Genomic DNA, 26207 nt, shown 5'->3' with positions numbered 1-26207 from the left:
TAACTAGCCTGTATGACAAAAGTGTATGCACTGGGACCATCCAGCACAGATGGGTGCATAATAACCAAGCCTTGAGACTGAGCAGGCCTTTATAACTCTACTCCCCTTACACAGGTCTGACAAAACCATGTGATGCTACACCAGCAACAAAATAAGCTCAGGCTCATACAAGAAATAACTAAGCTGCATTATCACCTCTGAAAAAATCTCTCCTTAGTTTGTCAGATTTAGCAGAGACTGAGCCTGAGCCTAGCACTATATTTGCCTTCATCTGTGGTCATAATCCATTGCCAGTCTCCTGTACGTGCTATATAAATGTCATTGCTTACTGCTGGCAATGGCAACTGGGTGTCAGCTGCCAAATACATAACATTAGAACTAAAGTAATCTGAACGCAAGAACAAATCAGAAGGCCACCCCTCATAGAAGGTGGTAAAGCAGAGGTAACCAACTGTCTCTCACACAGACCCAGCCCTCCTGAAAGTTCATAAAGGACATTCACAGCTATGAATGTCAAATGATCACTATCAAACACTGCACACTGTTTGGCAGCTAAGGTTTGGCAGTAATTAAACTTTTTCCCTAAGTTGAATGTGTTCTGAGTTTAGAGGTTTTCTAGTGACTAACACGTCTCCATAATTCACTTGTAATAAAGAACAAATAGCATAAATCAAACTAGAGGAAAGAGCGGCCCTATGCTGAAAGGACTGGTTTAAGATTCTCAGTTCACTGCAGAGCAGGTCACATCATGTGCAACTTTGGGCAAGCCATTTTGGCAGTGCAGAAATGTGGTCTTGTCTTTCCCATTTGGTCTTCCATGATGGTTTATTAACAGCATTGAACCCACTGAAACAATTTGTGTTCTAAATATTAGCAACATCTGTGACTATTGGGAGGATGCAGGAAAGAATTGTCTCTTATTTGTACTACATCTGGCAAAAGCAGGTTGTGATCTTGCTAGTGGTGTCAGAATAATACAATTGGGTGAGAAAACAACTACGGAAAAGGTTAAGAATGAGTTTGCACAAATCAACCATACCATGTGGATGCATACCCTCAGTTCATGCTACACAAGGGCACTAAATGACTCAAATTCCATCTGCATCCTCCTGAAAACAGGAATTCAAGACCACCATAAGCACCGTAACAAAGACAACCATAGAACACCTGTAATAACAGGATCTGACACAGGCTAACCCAAGATAAATTTTCAGCAGTCCATTAGCCTCTCTAAGATTATTTCTGATACTGTGCTCATGAAGAAATATAAAAGCTGAACTCCATGGGCTACAAGTATTCAAATCTCCCCTTCTTCTAGTGGATGACTGCAAGAGCAGCTCATACCCACAGAACCCTTGGAGATATTGGAAAATCACAAACAATTTCCTGTTTGTTTTTTTTTTTTTTTTTAGAAAGTAAGGAAAGGAAAAAGAAAGCATTACCTATACAGCAGAGCGACTAAATAAGCAACGAGGCGAAGCAAAACTCCAACTACGACACCATAAGGAGGCAGGAGGGGTCCAGGGGTTGTCATGTCCATTGGCCTGGCCCTGGGTGGACCCCAGGAGCTGACCGTGACCCCTGAGGGGGATAAAGGAGAGCTCTAGCTCTAAGTCAGACAGCAATATTCTCCAACCTTTGCCAGAAAGGGTCGTAGTCTTCATCTTCCCTGAAGCGCTCCCTGGGACTTCTGTTTTTTAACACCCTGGAGTAGAGAAACTGTGCTGCAAAATTCATTGTAATTCCTGCTGCAAAGCAAAGCTGGGAGACTGCTGGCAGGGGACACACTTGCCTGTGAGAAGTGTCAGCCCTGCACTGGCTGGGTGGGAAATAGCAGGTGACGTGCTGTAAGCAGCTCTCAGCGCTGGCTGGGGGGGAAGTGCCTTTGAAAGACATGGCTGCTGCTATTTAAAGAGATTATTTCAGAGCCCAACCTGTCCTTGTCGATTTGAGTCAGGGCCTGGATTATGCTTGGGTGACGCTCTGTTAGCAGGGCACTTGAAGCTTTAGTTACTTACTGCTTAGCTGTGGAGCATGATCCCGACCTGCTGCAGGGCCCGCAACCAAGCGGCAGACACCGGGATGGGCAGAGCAGCGGGAAAGGGATGCCAGGCTTGGGGTGGTTGAGTCACTGCAGGGATCCTTTAAGGCAGCACCAAGGGACATGGGTCTTCATGACTGAGGCACAGAGGAAACCGATTAATTCCTTTGGGTCTTCTCTTGGCACAAGTCCTTGTAGCAGAGAAATGTAGATACCAAGATCATACAGATACAAAAAACCATCTATGGAAAAGACTGGAGCAACATATATATACATATGCGTGCGTGTGTGTGCGCATGTGTGTGGTGTGTGTATATATATATACATATATATATATGTACGTAAAACCCCATCTAAATCTGTTTTTCATTGCCCTGAGAGTGCACTAGCAAAAGGCACAGTTCCAGATGCAGAATGGCTGTGCAGTGGGAATGGGGCAGGGAGTCCTTCTGTGGTAACTATTCCTCTAGTATATAGTCCTGACGGAACACAGGCTCCAGGCTGCTTGAAGATGGACCAGGTGTCCCTTTCCAGGAATGAGTGTACCCTCAATTCCCTCTGCTTTCTGCCAGTACAGTACAAAACCTTAATCTCCAAGGTAGAGAACAGACACATAACCCTTCCCACAGGATATCGTGAGAAATACTATAATCTGATTTATATGGGAGAGTCAGAATAAATGATCAAATAGTCTTCTGAGATCTCTAGAAAAGTCTGAGCTATGCTGGTGAAGCCTTCCTTACGCTGGTGTGGGAGGCAGGCCCATGTTCCCCTGACTTCATCAGTACTGATGAAGCCCCAGATTCACAATTTTTTCTACTTTCTCTCAACCAAAACCCTTTTATTCTTCCCTTTCCAGGCAGTAAATGGACAGGCTGTGGTTGTGCCATGTGCTACAAATGTCCCCAGCCCAGCAGCACATTGCTGTCAGCACTTACAGCCCTACTCCTGAGTTAAGTTCAGGCCAAAGTCACTGGTGCCTTGAAGCACAGAGAGGAGGTGTATGGAGCTACTACTTTGTTCATAAATGTCTGAACTGCAATGGTGGGCAGGAAATGGAACCTAAAAGCACTGAAAATGGTAGATCCTAGATTTTGGGTGTCTGGGAGTCCAGACTGATGTCTTGACATGAATTCAGTTCCTCACAAATGAGGCTCTGATCTGCGATTGACACTCACAGACTATGCAGAATGAGGAAAATTACTTTGGGGACCATTTCATCAAGTAGTTGGGAAAAAATGCACCAACCAGCTGCAGGACAGAAGTATACAAAGCACAGAATTGCTACACTCCCAAACAAGAAGCCCACTAGGGAAAAAGGATATCGGAAAATTTCTGCTGTAGATTTAGGCCCATGTCAAACACTCATTCAAAGCCCTTATTGCTTCCAAACATGTCCACAGTGCTTTGAAAAACACCAGAATCACCACAGGAAGGAAAAGCTACCTTTCAGCTTTGACTTTTTCTTTTATATGGGGGGAAGAAGGGGATAGGTAAGATATAATTGCATTGCTGGTATGGTCAAGTGATATCCAAGATAATTGCCATGAAACCATCAAGGACAACACTAAGTTACAGGTCACCCCAGATGACATTTCTTTTCAAATCTAGAGTTTCTTACTTCCTCCCACCTGCTCTTTGGTGGTCCTAAGGGAAGACAGCCAACACCTCAGTGCTGTATTGCTTTCCAAAGGTTTCATTTAGAACTTCCACATTGCCACCACTCACACTTTGCGTGTTTGCGTAAGGAAATCAGCTTTAGACATACCTAACCAAGACCTCAGTAAAACCACCCTTGGTCAGGGGCACTGTATACATCTGAAATGGCAGTTCTCGAGAAGTGCTTTTATCCACATCATCACACAACATTATCTTGTACTTAGAATTTTGAGTACAAAGAAAGAAATACACCACATGCTTTAATCAACGCACAAAACTGAAATTCAATGTTCATGTGTTGGTGTGTAAGAACAAGCATGATTAGAACTGGAAAGGAGTGGAAAATCCAAGTTTCAGAATAACAGTTTTACACTCCTCAGGTTGTATACGACTGCCTGCCTTCCTCTCTTGGTCCCTGGTGCAAAAGCTGTTAAAAGATAGCATAATGTGGAAAATAACAGCTGCTTCTTTCATTAGAAAACCTGTTATGCTGCACTTTTCCCAAACTGAAAAATAAAATAGCACCATTTTGCTGTGAAAATGGAAAACAATGCTTCATTCTCTTGTAACAAGAGAGAACTCAGTTTGGACATCTCCGGGAGAAATAGCTATTGCCATTGTAAATAAGGACTTTATTGAATTACAGGACTTGAAAGACTGTTTTGAAGGGTTAGCCAAGTTTTTCCCCACACTAAATTAGATTAATAACATTTCCAACCTCAGTGAGAACAGCATGGGTGGGAAGCGACAGTCTATCCAAAGTAGAGAACTCTTTACAGAATTTGATCATTTGCAGAAGGAAAGAGGGTGGAGGCAGTCTGCAGTTAAGCCAAGAAAAGCAATAAAAGTTGCTCAGAGAAGAGCAACCCAGAAAACCAAAATGATCATTTAGGATTATGCAATGTATTGCTGTAAATGCGGTGGTAAACCACTATGATAATCAGTATGGATAAATAAATACAGACAATTCATAAAGAATTGACAATTTAAAAAAAAAAAAAAAGAAAAAAAGGAATAGACACCAAAAAGCTTCACGTTTCCTTCTAATTTAGGATAATAATTTAACTTCCATCTCAGGTTCTTCATAAATCAATATTTATAGAGCAAACCAGAGTTTCACCCTCCAGTGTTTGTATTTGTCAGATAGCAGCTGACCCATGGCAGCAGAATTTCACATTCCCATTTGTTATCTGTAGGGAGCTGAGAAAAGGCTGACAAGGTACACTGAAATCAGTGGAAACAGATTTAGCTTACTCAAGCTATATTTTGCAGTGGTTGAAAGAAAGGGCAGGCACATCAATTCAAAGAACATATTTTCTGGAGCAAAAGGGAAGGGAGAAGCCTGGGTGTGCTTTGTGTAAAGTTACTATGTGGGACAGACTGTGTCTGTTTATCAGGTAAACATTTTGCAGAAAGGATGAGATACTTTTCAAGACAAAGAGCAAAAGTTTACATTAGAGGTCCAAAAATTATGTCCTCAAAACAGTATATCCATAAGAGGTCTAATTCTAAGATGCTGGACCAATAGCATCAGATGAGCACTGGGAATTCCAGTACAAAGCTTATGTTTTTCTCTTACCAAAAAACCCCTCATTCTCTACTATTGAGACTAAATAACTGATAAGGACCATGAAAACATTTCGTGTTGCTATTTGGGATATCTAACTCTGTGATATCTGCTTATCTCAGTTTCAAGTGGTAGGATAACATTTTTAATACATGCAGAGGCAGTGGATTAGCATTGCAGATGCATGAAAGTATCCAATAATCTATTCTAACCCATCTCATAAAATTATATTAATGAGTGTATCTAGATACCTTTGAATAACATGAGATACCTTATGTTGTCACTGACTCCAGTGTTTTTGTCCATCTGGGTCTAAAGTATTCGTCACGCAGTTGTGTTCACATAGAGTGAAAGTGCATCGGCCAAAGCCCACCCAGGGAGTCACTGAAAATCCATATTGGATTGTCTGTGCAGAGCACAGCAACTGTGCAGCTTCACTTCTCCCTTTCAGACACATTAGAACATCACAGTGGTACCGTATAATTCCAAAGTACTACTGTAATCGTTAAAGTTATTTTCACTAACAGAAATGGCAAGTGAATGTGAGCTGAAACACAACCTTTTTTTTTTTTTTTAAACAGACTTAACTGCCAAAGAGATTCTGATTTGCCACAATCTGTAGATAACTACTCCATGATGCTTTCAGAGGCTTAAAAAGCTTTCAAAGGTGTTTGGCATGTCACTGCTTAGATATCCAACAGCAGTGAAGAACAGATGATGGTTTCTGCCGAACGTAAATCACCGCTTTGCCGGGGTGCCACTCCCAGCCCCTCTCAGCATCCTCACTGACTGAACTCCTCTGCCTCCCCACAGACTAAGCACGTCAAGGTCAAGTACGTAACAGTCGGGCTCTGTTACTTGTGTCCGAGACACTCATTGATCTAAATCCTCTTCCCTCCCCTCCCGCTGAGCCTAATTAAAACACTGAACTCTCGGTTGCAGTTCACGCTGTGCCGGAGATCAGCTCACCTGGGCTGTACCCAGCCCTGCCCACAGCTTTGTCCAGTGCTATTGTGGGAAGAGGAAAGCGAAGAAGCCGCCTGAGTCAAAGACGGAGCGGCCCCTGGGGTAACCTGGTGGCCAGAAATAGATCACCTCACTGGCCACCTGTGAGGCGGCTCCCCAGCTGCCATCGGACATTTACCCGTGTTCTTCAATCCGCTCCCCGTGCCCCTTCCCCCGCCCTTCTGCTGGGCTGCTCCCACCATCTCGCCTCCCTCTGCCTGCTCCTATGCTCTCCTTCCACCAACTCCATCGAAGCTGTGCAATCAGTTCCTCCCAGCAGTCATTTCCCGGACTTGGTGTCTAACACCAGCAAAATACTTTGTGCACCCTGGACTGCTATATTTTCTTCTAAATTCAAACCACCAGCTTTTGCCCTATCGGGTTGCCCTAATTCACTTTCCTAAGGATAAAGAGATTAATTTGGAATATTTATAGCATCTTGCAATTCAATTGGCTCTTCTGTCCTCACCTCTGATGCTTCTCATTCCTCAAACACATGCAATGAGCCCTCTATTCCCCTTCCATGTTTTGTATCCTCTAATCTTCTATTTCCTCTTTTCTCAGTGTTAATAAGCAGAGACATTAAAAAAAGAAGTCATCCCTTCATTACTATGTAGATGGCAAAAAGTAGTATTCAAGAAGGAAAAAACAGATAGCATTTACAGAAGTAAAAATACAGAATTACATAGATTAACATCCGCATTAAGACATAAGATTTCTGTTAGTACAATGAGTTGCAGTGGTGGGTCTAAATTAAAGAATGGTTGGGTCAGATAATGGAAAGCACTTTACTACATCTGGACAGAATATTGTAACAGATATTTCAACTTCCTTAGAGCCAACTGGTCTCTTAAAGCAAGGAAGGATGTCCTAAAATCTGACATTAGAAACACCATCCATGCCATCCTGATTTCCTACAAGGATGCTGCTTCAGGTGATAATTCTCTCTCCTACTTGTTTCATCTTAACACTAACTAAATCATGCATGCAGACACAGCAAACTAATAGCAGGTGTAACCAATATCAGCCTCCCCCCCCCCAAATGTGGAGCCAACTGCACTTTAAGGATCTCATTAGGAAAAAGTTAAAAATAATAGGTAAAAGACAGTAGTCAAATTCACATCTGTTTTCTAACAATCAGAATTAATGCCCTGCCTCCAGAGTGTGTGGAGCGTGCCAATCCGGCTAATCTGTTCATTTGTTCATACTCTCACAAGATTTTTCATGCCTTGGATCAACTTTTAATAGAACTCTTTTCATGGGCACTTCTCTTCCTTCTTATGGTTACACAATTTCCCAGTGGCAACTACCACAAATTCTCCTATTAAGTAGTGGCATTATGAAAGTATTTAAGTTGTCTTTTAATGCAGTTTTGCAGCTGGAATTAAAGAGGTGAGAAGCCAGTACCATACAGTAATAACTAGCTGTACTTGTTGGACAGGGTCCACCACGTGATTAACTACACAGGCAGCAGGAGGAAAAAAATCCATACACATTCTTGCTCACTCTCTGCCTGGAAGCATGTATCAGAAGCACGCTTGAAGAAAAATTGCAGCTAAAGATGTGAGGGATCTGTAATAACACAGGAACTACTATCATCCTGCTACAGGATTGTATATTCTCTGACACGCATATTTTAAAAGGAGTCTTAACCAGGGATTTTTACTACATTGGTTGTAAAATTATACATGTACTGTAAATTTTCAGAGGAACTGCAATGGAATGATTAGCTTGGCTTCTCTCTCTAGCAAGTCATTCTTCCCCTTGCACCTTTCCATGACTTTGTGGTAATTAAGAGGAAACTAGAATAGGCTGACAAGCAACCAAAAATGTGATTTATTTCCAACTGTTTCTCTGTTTCACTAAACATCTCCACTCATATGGCAAATAGTACCCATACTCAAAGGCTTCACATACATGGTTGATGCATTCCCTCATAGAGAAAGGTACAGAGCTGTTAAGTAACAAACCTCTATTATACTGCTGTTTGTCATGACTTGTGTTCAGCAAGGTGCTATTCAGCAGATGAATAGCTTCTCAGATATTAGCTGCTCCTTCACAGAATGAAACTGTTGGTTCAATTTCAAGTAATTATCTCATTTAATTGGTGTGGTTTGCAATACTGATCTGCTAAAGACACTAGATGAGTAATTCTAATTTGGGAATAATCAAGTACTTCCCCCATGAGTATTATTTTCCTCGAATATTATCCGCCACAGACTCACAGATCTATTTCACATTTTTATGCGACTCAGATGGGTGGACATAAAGTTACAACAGCAAAATGACACAGCCCTGTAAAATACAAAATATAGCACATATTCTCAGATCACCGTGTGTGAAATCCATTACTGGGAGTCAGAAGTCTATTCCTGAGTCACTAGTTTAGCTGGGAATACATTTAATCCGCCTTTGTAAGGACAAAGGTTTCCTTTCTCTAAAATGGGTAGGCACTGCATACCATATTTCGTAGGGGGTCCTGAGACATGGCCAGCCTGAAATCTGTCCAAATGGAGGGCCATAACAACTAGTTAAAAATACGAAACAAACATAATTCACTAACATTCCGTGTGACCCACCTTTTCCTTCAGGTTTCTGAGTCAGTTTCCTGACAGATGAGTGCTCAGGAAGCTGAAGCCATCTGATGCTTACCTAATGCTGGCAAATAGAATCCAGCCCAGTGTGCTGGCACCAAGAGGACACCAGAGAGTCAATTCCCACAGCTGACTCACTGTTGGCTTTAGGCATAGTACAAAATGTATTGTTTTGAAGAAGGCTGGACCAGAGTTGTCTGCTCCACGACACATATGCTTGCTAACTTCTCCAGGGAGGCCACAGAGACAGAGCTGGTCTCACTATGAACTTCACACTATGAACCGTGTGACATGGGGGTTTTTTACAGCATCAAAGATTATGCCTTTATGACAGTAGCAGGAGAACTTCATGCTTTTTGATGTCCTTGCAAATCAAGGTAATAAACACTAATACAAGTTCATATATAACAGACTACAGAGGGGATCGCCCTGGCACAGAACCTGAAGGTATTCACACATTGAAGGCTGTGGCCCACAAGACCTGTAACACCAGCAGAATCTGCCCCATGAACAACAGAGGGATGGAGGCTCTGTAGAGACTGCCAGGCATGTGGTGCTAAGAGTCACTACTATCAAAAGCTTTAAATGGCAAAGTCTACTTCATTCTTATGAAATCACCACTGCAAGAGGCCCTTCATCTGCCCTGAGAAGCAGCCCAAAAGCTGCATACCTGCTCTGTGGAAATCAACCTCTCCAGTTAATAAAATTCTGCTTCTATGTCCATTCAACTACTGTTACAATCCAGCAGCCAGAAACTGAGTGAATTGAGAGACTGAAAATAATTGACCTCTTCTAAATTGATCACAAAACAGGCCTTGTTTTACATCAAGTGTTCAGTAGCCTCCAAGTAGCAAGAACTGGTCATGAGCAGCTGACAGAAATCAAGCCTGTGATAGGAGCTCAAGCAATCTCCACAGTCTGTAATGAAGACAAATCTTCTCTCAGGGGCAGGTAGGCAGAACACACAAACCTTGCACTGATTTCGTCATCCACCAGTGTTAAATCCAGGATAGAGATTATTCTCTTTCATTTCCTTCTCTTCAGGGTAAGGCACTTTCCTCTCCCTAAAAGGATGAGTTTTCTACCATATTTTTCTTCCCAAAGTAATCTCCACTTGATTTTCTCTATGTCTAACATAAAGTCCCAAGGGACTGCAGTACAGTACACTCCTACTTTTGCCAAGTATTTGCTCAGCTATATCCTCTGTCAGCCCATGCTGCAGGATTCCATGCCCAATAACAATATGATCTTTTTCACATGGCACCTATGTCCTCTATTGACACATATCCTTTATTTATTTTGTTCCTTCTCCCTATGCACTCTGTAGGATCACTGTGCACTTATTCATTGCTTTTGCCAAGCATTTGACTAGTCCAAGAAAGTGATACAGAAAGACTGCACCAAAAACAAACAAAAAAAGCATCTCCCAAAATAGACTTAATCCTTATGTTTGCTCTCCCTTTCACCAAACTGCCTGCTGGCAAAAATTCACATCCCTGTTCACTGGTATGCTTTTTTTGGCTGCTGGTATCTTGGGAACATCTCAACAGCTGGATTTTGTGCAAACCTATATTCATATGATCTCATTGTGTTCTCATATATGGCCATTTCCAAGATGAATGTGCTGAAGAATGCTTTCTCTGATGATAATCAGTTACTAACTTTTCCAAAACCAAAGACATTTGTATAATACTCTTTCTTCTGTCTTACACTGAAAAATCTGTTTTGCAATTGAATGGGTGTTGTCACACACTCTGGATTTTTTATACTTCAATTGCTAGTTAAGTTGTCTTACCCTGCAGCTTCATTCTGAGTATTTATAAATAACAAAAGTAATCTGAGGTAATTAACCAAGATTACTAAAAATCACAGGACAGGTAATCCTCCTGAAAACCAGAATCCCACTTGGCAGAAGTATTCTTTCTGGCTGCATTTCCCTGCAGTGGAAAAAACTTCTCTCTGCTTACAGAAACAACCCCTGGAGCATAACACTAGAGGAAAACCCACACTATTTTGTTTAGTTCTCCATGGCTGTCAGACCAGCACCTCACTATGGTCAAACATAACACAGTACACAAAAATATGCAGCAAGTGCCTTAGAGGGACTGAACTGTTCCAGAAGCCTGAGAGCAATTCAGGAGGAACCTCAAGGAAATGTGCTGTAAAGGGGGTGAGCAGCCTCAGGAAAGGTGGTCTGGAATGGAAATTGCCTTATTTTTTTTATAGTGTGTTGAAGGGAAAACTGATTCAATGAACGTTCATTGCTTTTTAATACTATGGCATAGAGGATGGTAGAGAGAGCACATGGAAAAGCATCCACAACAGGCTCCCTTTGCATTGATGCAGTGGGTGATTCTGCTTAAGGAAGGACAAAGGTAAAGGATAAAGACATTCAGAAAACACCAGCCAGCTATTCACAAATATTATTCTTCTGCTCCCAAGTTTCCTCTCTTCAAAGCACAGGCAACACACAGAGAATATCCCACTTCAAAAATCATATCCTACCATTTCAGCATCTCGCATTCAAACACAGGGCAAAACTGAAGGTGGACTCACCATTACCTTTTGCAGTTCCCTTTTAAAGGTGTATTTGTAACAAAATTAAGATTTATGTAACTTTTCACCAGGCATGATCAAATTTATTCTCAAAACAAGAATTAAAATTGCAGTATTGCTACACAGCGATTTTAGCCAAAAGCCAAAACACCCAGAAAAACACTGCCACTCCAATTTTCATAGCTAATTTAATTTTCATTTCACAAAAATGTTAACTCATTCACACCAACCCGGAGAGGTCAATAAACACCGAGGTTGTTCTGTGCTCTGTTTTGCTCAGTGCCTCATTCAAGTTATCAGATCACAGAATCCCTATTACCAAGGCTATTTTGCCTTGCAACTGAGCTCACAACCTAATTTGTTATGGCAGTCCCTGAGGATGATTATACTTTGAACTCTAAGATAGCATTTCTACAGGCTCACTTTCAGTTATTCAAATAACTTGATTTTCTGACTGTTTGGGAGGTGGTAATGACCAAAGAAATCTGTTCTAGTTTGCAGGATTTGTTTTCAATAGTTAAAACACTGTTTATCCTGGACAATGGCCTTTGGGATTAAGTAGGATGCCTTAATGGCCTCTCACCTTTTCCTTGCAACATTTTGAAAAAGGTAACTCAAATGAATATGAGGAACAATACCAGGAAGGAGATACCTTAAGTCTAGAGGGGTCAAAGGTCGATGCTTATCCAGTCAGCACCCAGGAACCCACAAGACAAAACCAACATCCAATTAAGATCCTGCTAAAAATCACACACATTGTCAGACTACCATGAGCAGTGCTACTTTTGCACGTGATGTTACAAAGCCCAACCTATTTCAAAAATCTGCCAAACTGAGGAGAGCTCAAATGGCTCCTCAGGAGCTCCTATGATACTCTCCAAACATAAAGCATCACAGACAGTTGCCACCTCCCATGTACTGCCCAAGAAAGATGTTTCCACACTCTTCAAATTTGTAAGCTCACAAGACCTAAAGATATTGTGTTTTCCAGTGCTCCTGCTTTCCCTGCCCTAGATGAAAACCTACAGGGAAAGAAATAACCAGCACCCCTTCCTCCTCCTTTCTCCTTTCCTTTCCTTGCCCCACTTGCTGTATTTTATAGGATCCAAAGCTTTTTATTGCATTCCAGTTGTAGTCTGGGTAAATAAATACAAGGGTAAAAAAACAACTTTGGGGAGACTGGACCGCTGCCAGCTTGCCTGGATAGCTGGGCTGTGCATGGAGCTGGAAGGGTGTTTTTTAAAAGGAGGGAAGCAGCAGAGAACAGCTTAAGAATCTTGGCTCAGCCTGGGCATATTTCCGCCTAACTCTGGCTAAACCTCAGCACGAACGGTTGGATGAGGAGTGGATACACAGCTGGGGAGGGAGGGAGGCTGCAGGGCTCTCCACCAGAACTGCAGCAGAGCCCAGCGAGGCTGAAACCATGCTTTTCCTTTGGGCAATGGCATTTATTTTAGTCCTGCAGGAGCAAGATCATCTAGGTAAGTGATTCTGAACTTGCAAAGCAGAAACTACAGCTTAATCGTAGCATTGTTAAAGCCTTTGCATGGGGTGGGAGAGGGAGGACAATAATTGTTAGCTGTATTGGTTTTATATGAAGGTGACACAGGTATGTGTCAAAATTCTGTGGGAATATTGTTTTTAACAGAAAAACTCAATTTTTATGCTATTAAACTCCACCCTGTAGGCATATTGTTTTGGTAGAGATTTTTTACTTCTTACAGGAGATACTATCACTGTATCTTCAGAAATTCAGAACCACACTGAGGTGCGGCAGCCAGTGCTCTGAATCCCCATCATTATTGTTCTGGCAACCTTATTAACATACTAACTTATCCACTCAGAAATGAGACTGCAGTTCAAGGTGCTTAGAGAAAGATTCTCCATTAGTCATACCCTTCTTTTAAAATTTGCTGGTAACAGCACTACATTTTTCTTTCTTCTGCTTTGGATTACTTATTCATGAGATTTTGAGGCACTTAATGCCTTCTCCTAATAACTTGGGAATACAAAGCATAAACACAGAATATCTGATAAGCCTGCATCTGAATTCTACTTTCATTAACACGAGATTAGTGCTCGAATAACCTGTAATCACACTGATTAGTGTGACCATTCAGTTTGGCTAGTTCAAGGGTTTATAGTCCCCGTGTAACCACAAACCTGGCTTCCCAGCCTGTTTGTACTACATCTTTTTTTCCAGCTAAGGCCCAGATTTATTTTCCCTCTGCTCCTACTTCGTGACAACACAAAGGTTGTATTTCATGGCAGGGTAGTAAGATCCTATTACATTCAAAACATTTCCTGAAAAACTGTTACCCCCTTCTGCCCCCAGGTCCTGGTCCTCTTCCTTGCCCTGACTCCCTCCCACCTAACCGGCTTTGTAATGTTTATCAGTGATGAACTGAAATATCAATGCCCCAGCAAATGCATTCTTGGTTTCACTCCACAAGAATTCATTATCCTCTTGTGAGTTTTGCAAGCTTCACCAAAATAAATGTGAAACTAAATAAAAATAAAAAATACCTGGAAGAATGTTTGGGTTTATTCCCCAAAAAAGTATGGTTTTAAGCTAAAATCATTAGCAAAATCAGATAAAATCCAGCTAAACAGAATAGTACTTGAATAATAACTGCAGTGGAGACTAGTACCCAATATAATACCAAGTGGTAGCTATTCAGTCAGGGAATCACTTTTGCTGTCTCAATGGTATACTTCATCTAAGACGGAAAATTTTGTGTCTGTCATGGCCAGGGGAGTACCCCGCCTGGCTGACAGGCTTAAGAAAATCATCCCCACTTTCCCTTTGCTACCTTTGACTTGTGGGAAATCTAACTTTTGATTTCCTTGCAGATCCCCCTATACTAACTCCTGCAGGTTCCTCTTAGAAATTATTCAGATTTGGCCAAATCAGAATTTACATTTTAATTCAGCCATTAATATAAACAATCTCATATTCATAGAGCTCAGCCTCCAAATCATTCAGGAGAAGAGGCTGGCATAGGGGCCCTTCTGGATGCAACCATGTGCTCCTGCCTAATGGCCACAGTTCATAGTGCTTTGCTCTCGGTGCTGGGTTAGTTTGTGGGGTGCTGCCCAAACATAGTGTACAATATAGCCTGGGGAACAATACCTGCCCCACTTAAATGTGCTTCCATTCCTACAAAAACCTCCAGGCAAATTGTTCCGAGGGGTGCAGCACCCCAACAGCAAAGTCTTTGCTCCATGTTTATCCATGGCAGAGAGGTGACCTGGAGTCCTCGGGTAAACAAGTACCTGGCATGCAGGGTGACCCCACTGACATGTGCCATTCAGCTGAGCAAACCAAACTCTGAGCGTTCTGCTAGGGAGGCAGCAACAGGAGGGCCTCAGTGGAGGCACTGCTGCTCAATACTCCACACTGTGCTGTGATTTGCTTTTAAACGGCAGAAGTTTCATTCGGTTTTAATTACAAGTTAGAGTAAAACAAGCGTATTCATGTTTTTCTTCAGCTAACATGTTATGACTTCTTAGGATATTTTGAATCCTCTGATATTTACATGCAGTATCAAAGCTGGGAAGATCTATAACCTAGAGCATTGCCTAGAAACTGAAAAGAAAAAAATCCCTTCAGAACAGTCAGCTTTTCCCTAAAATGGACCATTTGTCTTCTCACAGAAGAGCATTTTGTCTCCAGGAGATTAAACCAATGCATTGTAGAATTAAAGCCACAGTAAAAATTTATGATAGATGTCCTATCTTAAATCATACTTGGACTCATATTTCTCTACTAACAAAGTAGTAATGGTTTATAACCTATACTCCACACTGTAGGTGTTTTCTGTCCTTACAGCATTATTGTCTCCAATGCAAGGATTACAGTCTTTGCAAAACTCATCTCTGAGATCCAGCTAGGAAGGAGACATAAAGCTTGTCACAACAAAGTGTACCAAGAAATAGGTGTGTTTGTTAAGACCATGAAACATCTGAAGATAGGGTTCTCTATAGAAGTGAGCTTTTTTACAGATTTTACATATCTGTAAAACCCTATGATTTGTTACATTTAGGTAAAAGGAATTTATTAAGTTCTGAGGACTTTGTAACCTCCATGTGTAAAAGCAAAAGTTAATACCAAACTTAAAAAAAACACAGGAATTGAGAAATACAGGACTCCTGCTATTCACCTGCAGGATGTGGCTCTATTCACAAATGCAGCTGATGTACTCTGGTTGAAACAGTCGTGAATCTTGGCCATGAATGCCAAGATTTAGTACGTACATATGTATGTAAATGTATCTTCCCCTCTCTCACTATTCTACTTCTTGAGCTGTTGCAAAACACATGAACTGTCTGCCAAACAAAATATCTTCAAAAAAGTTCTTAGACTTAAGTATTAGAAAAAAACCTACAATATCATTTCATTGTACTCACCTCTTTCTACTACTGTGACTTAGCCATATGCAAACTACACGATCACAGAGCTGTGTACCCATTCCCCATGACTGTAGCTCCTATGACTAAACGCAGATCAAAAGCCATGTCCTCAAAGTTGAAAAACTGTTTATTCCCTGATCCAGTTGTCACCCTCAAATTGATGGTGGCATCCAATATTTATGCATCTCACTTCCTCCACTCTCGAGCCAGCCCTAAGTTCACTAATTCTACACAACTTGAGTTTTTTATGTATATTAAGACAGAGCACCTTTTCTTCCTAAAACACCTTTTCTTCCTTCCCTTCTCCACACACAGGTAAGTCTTCTACAGCTACTAGCTATCATATTCCTAACACTTAGCTTCAGTCTCCATGACAAATATATATTCACACAGAAATAAACACATAATAAAGGCAAAGTTTTTTGCAGCCCAAAGCATCATTGTAAGTTACACCATGAATTAGAGAACGTACCTGCAAATTACGTAGCTCATGTCTCTTATCAATCCAATTCCCTGTAGTCCTTTTCCATTGCAGCAGCAAGTGCAAGAGGATATTCCTGGCTGCTTGTTCAGAAGACCATCATGCTGGAATCATACTCCAAGCCAACAGCTCCCTCACGGGAACATTTAATTGCTATCCTTCTTCCTTTGAATGAAAATATACAAAACTTAAGTGCTTCTTAAAATCATAAATACAGTCACACAGCAGAAAGAGGAAAGTAGTTTTTCAAGTGGCAGTTTTGCTTCTGGCAGACAGCCATGGCAGGGGGCCAGCTTCTGATGTCCCTGAAAAAAATGGTGCCCACTGGCAGCATGAACCATCCCTGGCCTTGTGCAATCTGTCCCCACTGCTGGGTAAGCGAGAGATGAACCTCCCTTATGAAATGAGAATTACATGGATCACTATACCAAAAGCTTCCTCCAAATGAGATAATTTTACACAGAAATATGTAAACAACAACTTCTAACAAGTCTCATTTCTGATTGTGCATATTGCACGAGCACAGGTGATGCACAGTAGGACCAGAACACATCATATCATGACATCTCACATAGATGGATGGGACAGACTAATTAGAGATGTGAGAACTGGTAGGCTGATACCTGACCCACCTTCACTAACACATTCTACAATGCATGAGATTTCCCCTTTGGTCCTTCTCTTTCAGGGAAAAAAAGAATTAAAATAAGTACAATCTTAACCGATCCAAGATCTGAAATAATATTCATAGTAGCATATTCTACATCTTGATAAACACAGTATGAACCAGTCTGGAAGTCCAGAACTTGACTTTCTGATATGGTTATTTAGCTTCTAAAATGAACATTAAAAATAATTAATTTCATGGAGGACATTTACTTCAAGATGCTTCTGTTATCAGAGGCTTGTGAATCTTGGATACCAGAAAATCCCTTGGGTTTTCTTCCATGTCTGAAATCTTTCCAAAACTTGGCATTTAGGCACCAGTTGAAGTATTCAGTGAATATACAGATTACAGATTAACCCCCAATCAGGCATTAAACATTTTCAATGTACCTTCTTGAAATAATTTTTAAAAAAACCTAAACAAACCAATCTTACCACAACCCTTAAATTTCAGATCTTTCTACCATCAGTTTGCTGTCTAATATACAATGCCTACTTTCCATCTCCCACTTTAGACAGACCATATTTACCCTGTATGAAATTTGCAATGTAGTTCTGCCATAAAAGCTAGAGCCTAACAATGGTGTGTGTATATTTAAATATTTACATGTATATACATATATATTTGCATCCAGATATAAGCAAACACGTGAAGCATAGTAACCTATGGCAGTGTATAAGCTGATAAGACATTTTTAAATATTTATTACAATTCCTGTAGTCTTTAATGCAATTACTAAAGGCAAGAATTCCCTTACCTTTAAGCAAATAGAGACTCTAAACTGTAAAAAGAGGTTCACGGATGCCTAAATCACAGCTAAGCATTAGTGTTTTATGGATTACAGCCTGAAAGATACTCTATGTCCAGTTAAAGACATACTCCTGAGTGGATAAGAACTTGAAGGGAATCTGTGCATTAAAAAACATTTTCCATAAAACACTTGTTATCCACACAGTTATTTTTGATGTCCTAACAACAAAATTTGATATGGCTTGAGTTATATATAACACAGCTTAAAATGAATTTGGGCACACTGGTGATAATGAAACTGGGAGTGCTACAGAAAGTTAATTCAGTACTTCCATATCTAAGGATGTCAATGTAATTAAGGGCTGACTTAAGATTGATGTCTTCAAGAACAGCCCCCAAAATTAAATATGACCAACAGTCTTAGTTTAAGATGCTCTTCGGTCTGAAAGCACTAGTACTGATAGTATAAGTATCAACTCAGGTTCAAAGCAATTGGACCTTTCCTGAATTCAGCTGAAAGTTATCTTCACCAACTACTTTTATAAACTACGTAATTTCTTGAGCTAACATTTCAAACTTATGTGCACATATTAAAGTGGAATCTAGCACTCTTGCATTCTTCCCAAACTGGTTAGTGGGTTCACTATTTGACCTGATACTCCATTTCATGACCTTGAGTTCATGATTCCCATTCATTTTCTCATCAAAAGCTGCCTGGCCACCTTATGCTATATGCTCTAGGAATGAAAAGATACTGCTGAACCTAAGGCAGTGCAAACAAGAACACAGCATAGTATGTTTTCTTGAAGAGTTATACATGTTCTTCATTCCCCCTGCTCTATCGCATGTTTCCAGGCTTCCTCATTTGCCATCTGGTTCCTGTTTCAATCTCACATGCCTTTCACTTGGCTTGTAGCCTGCTTTGTTTTACCCCTCCCGCCCCACTGAGAGCAACATGAACTCGCAGTTAACTTTCAAAACCACACTGATCATACAATGAGGCAAAAGGAATTTTACCGATTTTAAGGCCAATGGGGAACATTGTGGTCACTCACCTTGACCTTCTCTGTCACACAGACCGATGAACCTGAACCAGCGATTTCTAGATCGAGCCTGTAACTTCAGTTTGACCAGCAATGTGTCATTAGGAAGGATACTCATAAAGACCTACCAGATCTGTATGATCACATACTTCAGTGCTGTTGGTCCTACTAAGAGCAGAAAATGACAGCAAAAGAGACAGTTGCTCAGGTTTATTCTGATATTTACCATAAGCAACTGCTTGGATGATAAAAATGAACCACTTTGCAGCATCTGGATACACAGAATCTTGACAGTCCTAGAAGGGGACATCTTCAGGGAGCATGTAGAAGCAATATCTTGGGGGGGGGGAATATATATCAAATGTAGAGGAGGCAGAGGAGCTTAACTGAGAGATATTATCAGTCTAAGGCCTCTGCTCTTAACCCGTTTGCTAAGGTTGTTTTGATTTTTCCTTCATTGCTCTGTCTATCCCCTGCTATAAGATCAGCTTTTTTATGGTCAGGCTGACCATTGTACATAGATCCTTACTCTTCATCATGCTACTTTCAAACTTTAGGTATGTTCTTCTATTAAACATATCCTTTATTAGCAACCAACTCAGAGATGCTCCATTTCCTTGCTGGTGTCTGACTGCATCACAGCACAGGGTAGCTAGAACTACCCAGATTTATGGGCACCATTAGGGTTGCACAGAGGACTTAATCAGAGGAAAAAAGGCACAGGTGGTTTTCTTATCTTGAACAAGACAGTTCCGGTTCTTGATTAAAAATAACCATCCATATACCAAATAGAAATGGACTTCAAGAATTTAACTAAATATCTCACTTGCAGGAAACATCAGGGGGAAATTTGCAGATGGGATGTTAACTGAAAGGTAATGTTCTCTCTGCCATACTGAAATGTTACAACTGTCTGAGCAAAATAATCTATTAAGTTTCAAATGAGAGATTTAAGACACTGCAATATGCCTCCTACACACTTGCCTAAGGTGTCAGAAGTTGCAAACACCCACACATTTTAAATATGTAATTTACATGGCATACAAAGAACATTTCACTTTTAGAAGTGGTTAGCTTTAAAGCTTACTACCAAAGTTTTCTGTATTTATGCATGTGATTTGAAACATAGGCAAGCAAAAATTCCAATTTACATATAAATTTTTTTCAGCACCTTGAGAAAGCAAGCACGTGGAAGTATCCTAAAATGCCATTAGCCTTTTGCTTACATGGTTTGCAGCCTTCCATTCTTCACTTCCTTTACATGGTGACTGTTACTATTATGTGAGGTAGAGATGCTGCTGGAGTAAGGTCAGTGCCAAAGGCATATTGTGTCGTTTTCTTTCACCAGTTGCAATACAGAGAAGGGCAGTGCTCATAAGCAACATGTGACTCTCTTTGAACACACGGAAATTATTGCTTGGATTGAATTGCCTGACCATAGTGACCCAGATGTGTGCTGTATTTACAAGGGACCGGATGTGTCCTGCAAACAGCCCATCTCACAGATAAAGCTGTGGGTTAAGAGCTGAAGCCAGACAACAAAGCAGCAGTGAGGTTTTTGAGTAGCCAAAGCCTCAAGCTAGAACTCAGAAAACAGAAGAAATCTACACTGCTGACAAAGCACTTGCTGCCCAGCCAGGAAGGCAACCACCTACCTGAAGTACCCTGTTCTGGTGCAGGTCCTGAAAGGGTTTCTGCTAGGTCAGCCCTCAGCCAGCTCCATACTGTGAGTTCTGGAACCAGACATGCTTTGGTTTATACTAACTCTTAGGTCTTGCTAAGATCAGCTATCAGGTGCTTCCTGAGATACAGGCTTGGGCTATTCGTTAAATTTTTTAGGTGCTGCACTAGTTCTGTGGCTCTGAGTGACATCTTACAGCCCTGTCAAACGAGGATGAGACACTTTGTCCTTCTGTGGTAAGCCCATTACAGCTGATAGGGCAAAAATGTGCTCTGAGTGCCAGAAAGCTGTCTCCCTCTGTCTCAGAAGAGAGGAACCAACCACCCCACGGAACCAACCACCCCACAGAACCAACCAGCCCAAGGAACCAAGCACTACTGGGTCCTGCATCTCATAGCAACCCCTTTGCCCAGGTCTCTAGATGCACACAGAGCTGTCAGTGCTTTGCTAACCTCACAGTGAGATGCAACAACCTTATGTTGGCTATACATACTTATCGTGGCACACCTGCTTTGAACAAGTGGCAGCCACCCATCATATCTCACCTACCCACCTATGTACACCCGCCTAGAGAATCAGCCATCACAATGCTGAGGTTTGTACTGAACAGGAGTGCTAAGCTAATGACTAAAGTACTTTGAGCAAGACCATATAAAATTTCTGCTTCAAAAAGTCACTTTGCAAATTTAAGGCCTTGTATCAGAATCAAGGTGAAAGAAGTCCCAGTAGAGTGCCAACCATGTCTTTAGGTGATTTCAAAAGGCCAGAGTCTCTGGGTCAATCTGGCTCGAGCAGGACACACTTCTGCTTCTCCTACAGCACAGGTCTGAGCTTTCTTTAATGGATGAGCATGGTATAAGGTGCATGGTCAGAGAAGTGGCCAACACTAACTTGAGCTAGCCAACATTAACTCTCTCGCATTTCCATTTCTAGGGAAAGGATGAAACTAAGCAAGCCTGGCATGTAGATTATGCTGGCCAAAAGCTCCTTTAACATCTGCATACAGCTGGTGCTGGCCTTCACCCAAACTTTACCTATACCCTTGTGATCCAGACATCTACATCTAGGGTAACATCGTGAAAAATAAAATCCTGGCAGATTGTTAAATTCATCCACTTGCTCTCAGTCCACATAATGATTTCTGCTGCCTCTTTTCACAGTTCATTTGTAGTTAGATCTGGGAATGCTCCCAGCAGCCAACTGATCCACAGTTACCTCATCACCATGCCTTCTGCTTGCCCTTGGTTCTGTCTCCAACACAGTGAGTGGCAGTTCAGCATACAGCTGAATTGGGCCATTGGACTTGACACTGAGAGCTAGGGCTGGGAATACTGGAAAGGTGGAAATTTTATTCACCTCTGACAGCAAAATAGACCTTACTATTGTCCTATTATTAGGAAAACTAAGGTTTGTAGACAAAAACTGGCCACTGTTTTGTAACCTGTATTTCTAACACAATTTCAGTCTCTCCACACTGTTGCAGTCATGAAAAAAAATATAAAGAAATAAAAATTTTGAGAAGTAGCATGGTTCATTACCACTATGTTAGGTGGTAACAACACTCATAAACCACTACCACGAGCAGCAAAGGAGAAAAAAAGGACAACTGCAAAGCAGCTGTTGCTGAAGTACCTGCTGTATTTCTGCACTCTTCAGTAGATGAAGTGTTCAGGATTCTATCCTAACAGCACCACCACCTGGTGAATGCCCTAAAAAATCCCCAACCAAACCTCTGCCAAACCAATTTCTAAATAATACTCAGTGTATCAGGTCACATTTTAATTCTCTCCTCCTCTCTGCCCTCCAATTCCAAGGATGCCATTCCAACTCAGAGTACATCTCTCATCCCACTAAACTGCAATGATTACAATCCTTCCTGACAATGTGTTTGCTGTCATTTGACACCCGCACTCCAGAAACCTTGGCACAGACTTGCAGTGAAGCACTGCAGCAGTTCCAAACCACTGCTCTGGCACAACAGTACTGAAGTTGCTGCTCTTGTGTTTCTTACTGTTTGTTATAACACAAGCTCATAGTTTTCTCTTTGTTACAATCAAATGATGACAGAATGAGTTACTACTGCTTTCTCACTACCATAGCTGCTCCAAGCCTCAAACAAGAGCAAGACCTAACTTTACATGGGGCAAGATACGCTATCACTTTAGTGAGGCTTAAAATACTCTGCAACAGTTCTACACACGTATTAAAATCTAAATGTTACTGAATGTTGCACAGAAGTTATGGAAAAGAAATTGGCTCCACTAAATCATGGACACCAGCAGGTACTGACCTTTCATGGAACAGAGCCAGCAGAATGAAAAGTTCAAAGAGCAAGAGCTCCTGAGTACTGAGAGGTAAACACAGGTCAGCGAGAGATAAGTGATTTTGTGTATAGCAGCATATATGAGTGACTTGGTCAGCAAATAACATCAGCTGTACATTCTTTCATTGTTTCCCTTCACATTGCAAAGTCAGATTGTCAGGGACAGCTTTCTGGCAGAGGAATCATCAGCCATCATCAGTATCCATTTGGGAAAGTGGACAAAATTAGCTACTTTTCAAAGCTTTACTGTACCAGCTGCTTCTGAAGAAAGTCCAAGAGTAACTGCTGTGTAAGGCACATCTTCCCAACACTTATATTTTATACTTGCAGACACAGAGTTACAGTCTATAAACTTACCCCACACAGGTAGGAAAAAAGCAGATCATGTAAAACAAATGCACAGATAAACAAGAACACCCATGGCAAGAGAAAACACCTTGTTCTAATGAACCGTGACATGTGCAGGCAGGGAGACACTCACAGCGCTGGGGCATCGGAAGAGAGGTTCAGTTCGTACATTTGCCTCATAAACAATGCTGTTTAGCATGCAAAATTCCAATTCAGAAGTCAGAAAGGCAAGGACTGCTATTTAAAAGCTCCTGCTATTCACCTGTGTCTGTTTTTCCAGCTGCTGCAGATCCTGTTGACGCGTTACCCGGAAGTTTGGGAAGGGGAAGCTGGTGCGATGAACATGATACGATCCACGAACGCTTAGATATTATTGAAGAGGTAAGAGCAGTTGTGCTGGCTCCCGAACCTTACCAGACCTCTGCCCTATTCTTTTGGCCCAAGAAAAAGAATAATATTTCTAGACAGCATCCCTTCATTACTTCATTCTAGTCAAAGTCAGACAATTTTTTTTCAGATGTCATAGCTTGTAACTACCTATAAAGCCATTATCACTAGAAATATATAATCTTGATGATTCCAAAAAACTGATTAACCAATCACTGACTGTTGTATATCAGACTTTTCTAAAATGTTTATAATTGTGCCTTTAATCCAACAATCTCAGAATTGATGTTGGTAAAGTTTCACACCTGGTTCTGCAGGTGACTTCAAGACTGATGGAGGAGTTTCTGCTCACCCCTGCTGACACTCAAGAGCTAAATGAATTCTATGACTGGGATTCTATGAAAGCTGCCAAGTTCGGGTTTTTTACCCTGCTGTCTTAAGCACTCCCAAGATACAAGCTAACTATTCTCAGCTGGGTAGTTGCCAAACTCCATGCTGTTGGTTCTTAAAATGGCAATGTTACCTTTCTTCTGCTCTAGTCCCAGCCCTCTTCTTTACACCTCATTAGATCCTCTCGTCTTCCACACAGATTCTTTTATTGGAGACGATGGTGGCTCAGAAATAATAAAGAATCAAAACCAAATTAATGTAAAGCTCCCTCCAAGAAGTCAAATGATGGGTTATTCTTCATACAGGAGTGCTGTAATGCAACTCTTGCAAAACAAAGTGCTAATACTTGGTGCCACTAGAGGCCAGCAGAACACAACAAATATTTAAACCTGCAATGCGCAATATAAATTAAACTAGCTGTCAGCATTATGGGACACTGGGTTTACACATTCCTTTCACTTGACCCTTTGACTACCTCCTTTTATCCATTTGTCTCCCTTGTTTCCATTAGAAAGTAATAAAAACAGTGGAGCACCTGGAATCAGAAGTCAAATCACTCCTCAACATCATCAACGAGACAACATCGAACATCCCCATCGTTCCAGGAACTCCACTTATAGACATTTTTGATGGTCAGTATCTAGCTGAGTGTAACCTAAGCTGAAAGAAGTGTTACATATGTTACTACCAAATATGCCATCTTTTCTTCCCCAAGATGATCTCATTCCTTCGTTCAATTAGGGTAGTTAAGGCCTCAGCTGAAATACTGGGTCCACTTTGAAACACCAGGTTTCAACAACCACTGAAGAAAGGGCTGGAAAAAAAAAGGGGGGGGGGACAGACTAAGCAATCTCAAGGTCTCTTACACTTTTAAGATGCTGTGACTCTTTAGCTTCATGTATGACAAGATAAAGGAGGGTAACAAAATAAATTTAGAAAAAAGTACTGGAGATATTACCATTTTGATATCTTAAATCCAACTTTGAAATGCAAGCCCTTCACACTTAATGTGCTTCTGGATAGATGTTTTTGGAATAAATTAAACCACAATAGAAATTAGTTGGATGAGACCACCTATTCTACACAGCTTCTTCCTTCTCTGCCCAAATATCAACAGTGCATTTAACAAGGCGAGACACACTCCTGGTGGAAAACAAACCACTTGTGGAAAGGTATAAGCATCACAGACATGTTTATGAAGTCAGTTTTGTCAGTGTGGGGTTTTTTGTTTGTTTATTTGTGATAGCTGTACATGGGCATGCCATAGTTCACTTACATGACAGAAGGTGGGCTCAAATTAGACAGTAGAGTTGATGCTGGTTTTTAGTTCTTGCAGTTGCTATATTGATCTGGTCACCATGATTGATACGTCCTCACCAACTCTGTTACCCATTAAAATTTCCAGTTTTCTCTGAGGGGCAGTAAACAGGTAACTAAGTAATTAAGTTACTCCCCTGCAATGGAAGATAGTATTCCAAAAAAGAGAAAAAGTATTCCAGTAAAGCGTAACAGTGAATTTAAAATGGAAATCCTGGGTCAACCCCAGCACATCTGCAGCACATCTATAGTAAGTACTGCTCAGACGGAGCTTGCAACAACTGCCAAACGGCTCAAGAATTACAGATCGGATCTTCCTTCTATGATTTCATGAATCCAAGTAACAATTCCCCACTTTAGAGTAGCATACTTTAAATGAGATTTATCCAAAAAAGACGGATCCTGATCTCATAACCAAAAATAATTACATTAACTCTTTTTATACAGATACCAGCTGAGCACTGCAAAGACAGAAGACACCCGAATGTAACAGTGTGGTTGTCATCAACAGTTGCACTTTTGCTCATTTAATAAGCTTGCGATTTCAGAATTCGTGTAGGGATGAACCATCCTCAGCTGTAGTTCGCCTTCTGTGTTCCTGTGCTTTATAATAAACAGGTATTTGCTTTTAGACAGTGTTTCAAAGCTTTATGTTTATCAAAACTGCATTTCAAATACAGCACTGTCAGTAAGAAAACAAGATCAGGTGGTGTCTGTGACTACAGCACAGCTAACAAACTTCCCTGAATTCAAAAGCTTCCTTCTTCCCTGGCAAAGAAATGAACTTTTGCTATTGGTGCTAACCAATGATGATACACTTTCAGCTGCAGTTTCCACTCAAGACATGCTCAGATTGTCTGACAGAAATGAGTGTATGGAGTAGTTTGGCTTTGGACATAAGTCACGTTGCTGCCATTGACTGAAACAGGAGTCCTGTCAGCACATCCTGGCCAGAATTTGTCATGTGGACACACAGCAACCATAT

General features: G+C 41.1%; 2 protein-coding genes across 5 annotated transcripts in view; one reads left to right on the top strand and one right to left on the bottom strand.

Annotated features, from left to right (window-relative positions):
- LOC116790402 (putative threonine dehydratase) overlaps positions 1 to 1812 on the bottom strand; it is a 33471-nt gene extending 31659 nt beyond the window's left edge. For 2 of the 4 annotated variants that reach the window (XM_032695298.1, XM_032695300.1), the window contains exon 1: positions 1637 to 1812. In XM_032695298.1, the coding sequence (XP_032551189.1) occupies positions 1637 to 1737 (101 nt within the window). In that variant the 5' untranslated portion in view covers positions 1738 to 1812. Of the gene's footprint in view, positions 1 to 1442 lie in introns of all 4 variants that reach the window. The other 2 variants (XM_032695299.1, XM_032695301.1) reach the window with 1 other exon arrangement.
- Positions 1813 to 12711: 10899 nt separating this feature from the next.
- PLAC9 (placenta associated 9) lies at positions 12712 to 25853 on the top strand. Its single transcript, XM_032695108.1, has 4 exons — positions 12712 to 12903; positions 23409 to 23509; positions 24417 to 24537; positions 25670 to 25853. Exons 1-4 carry the CDS (start codon positions 12846 to 12848, stop codon positions 25678 to 25680), a joined length of 291 nt encoding a protein of 96 aa, XP_032550999.1. The 5' UTR covers positions 12712 to 12845; the 3' UTR covers positions 25681 to 25853.
- The last annotated feature ends 354 nt before the right edge of the window (positions 25854 to 26207 follow it).

Source organism: Chiroxiphia lanceolata, chromosome 8 (assembly GCF_009829145.1).
Source record: "Chiroxiphia lanceolata isolate bChiLan1 chromosome 8, bChiLan1.pri, whole genome shotgun sequence".
Taxonomy (NCBI): Eukaryota; Metazoa; Chordata; class Aves; order Passeriformes; family Pipridae; genus Chiroxiphia; species Chiroxiphia lanceolata.
The sequence above is the reverse complement of the archived record's forward strand: the minus strand, read 5'-3'. Positions and strand labels throughout refer to the sequence as shown.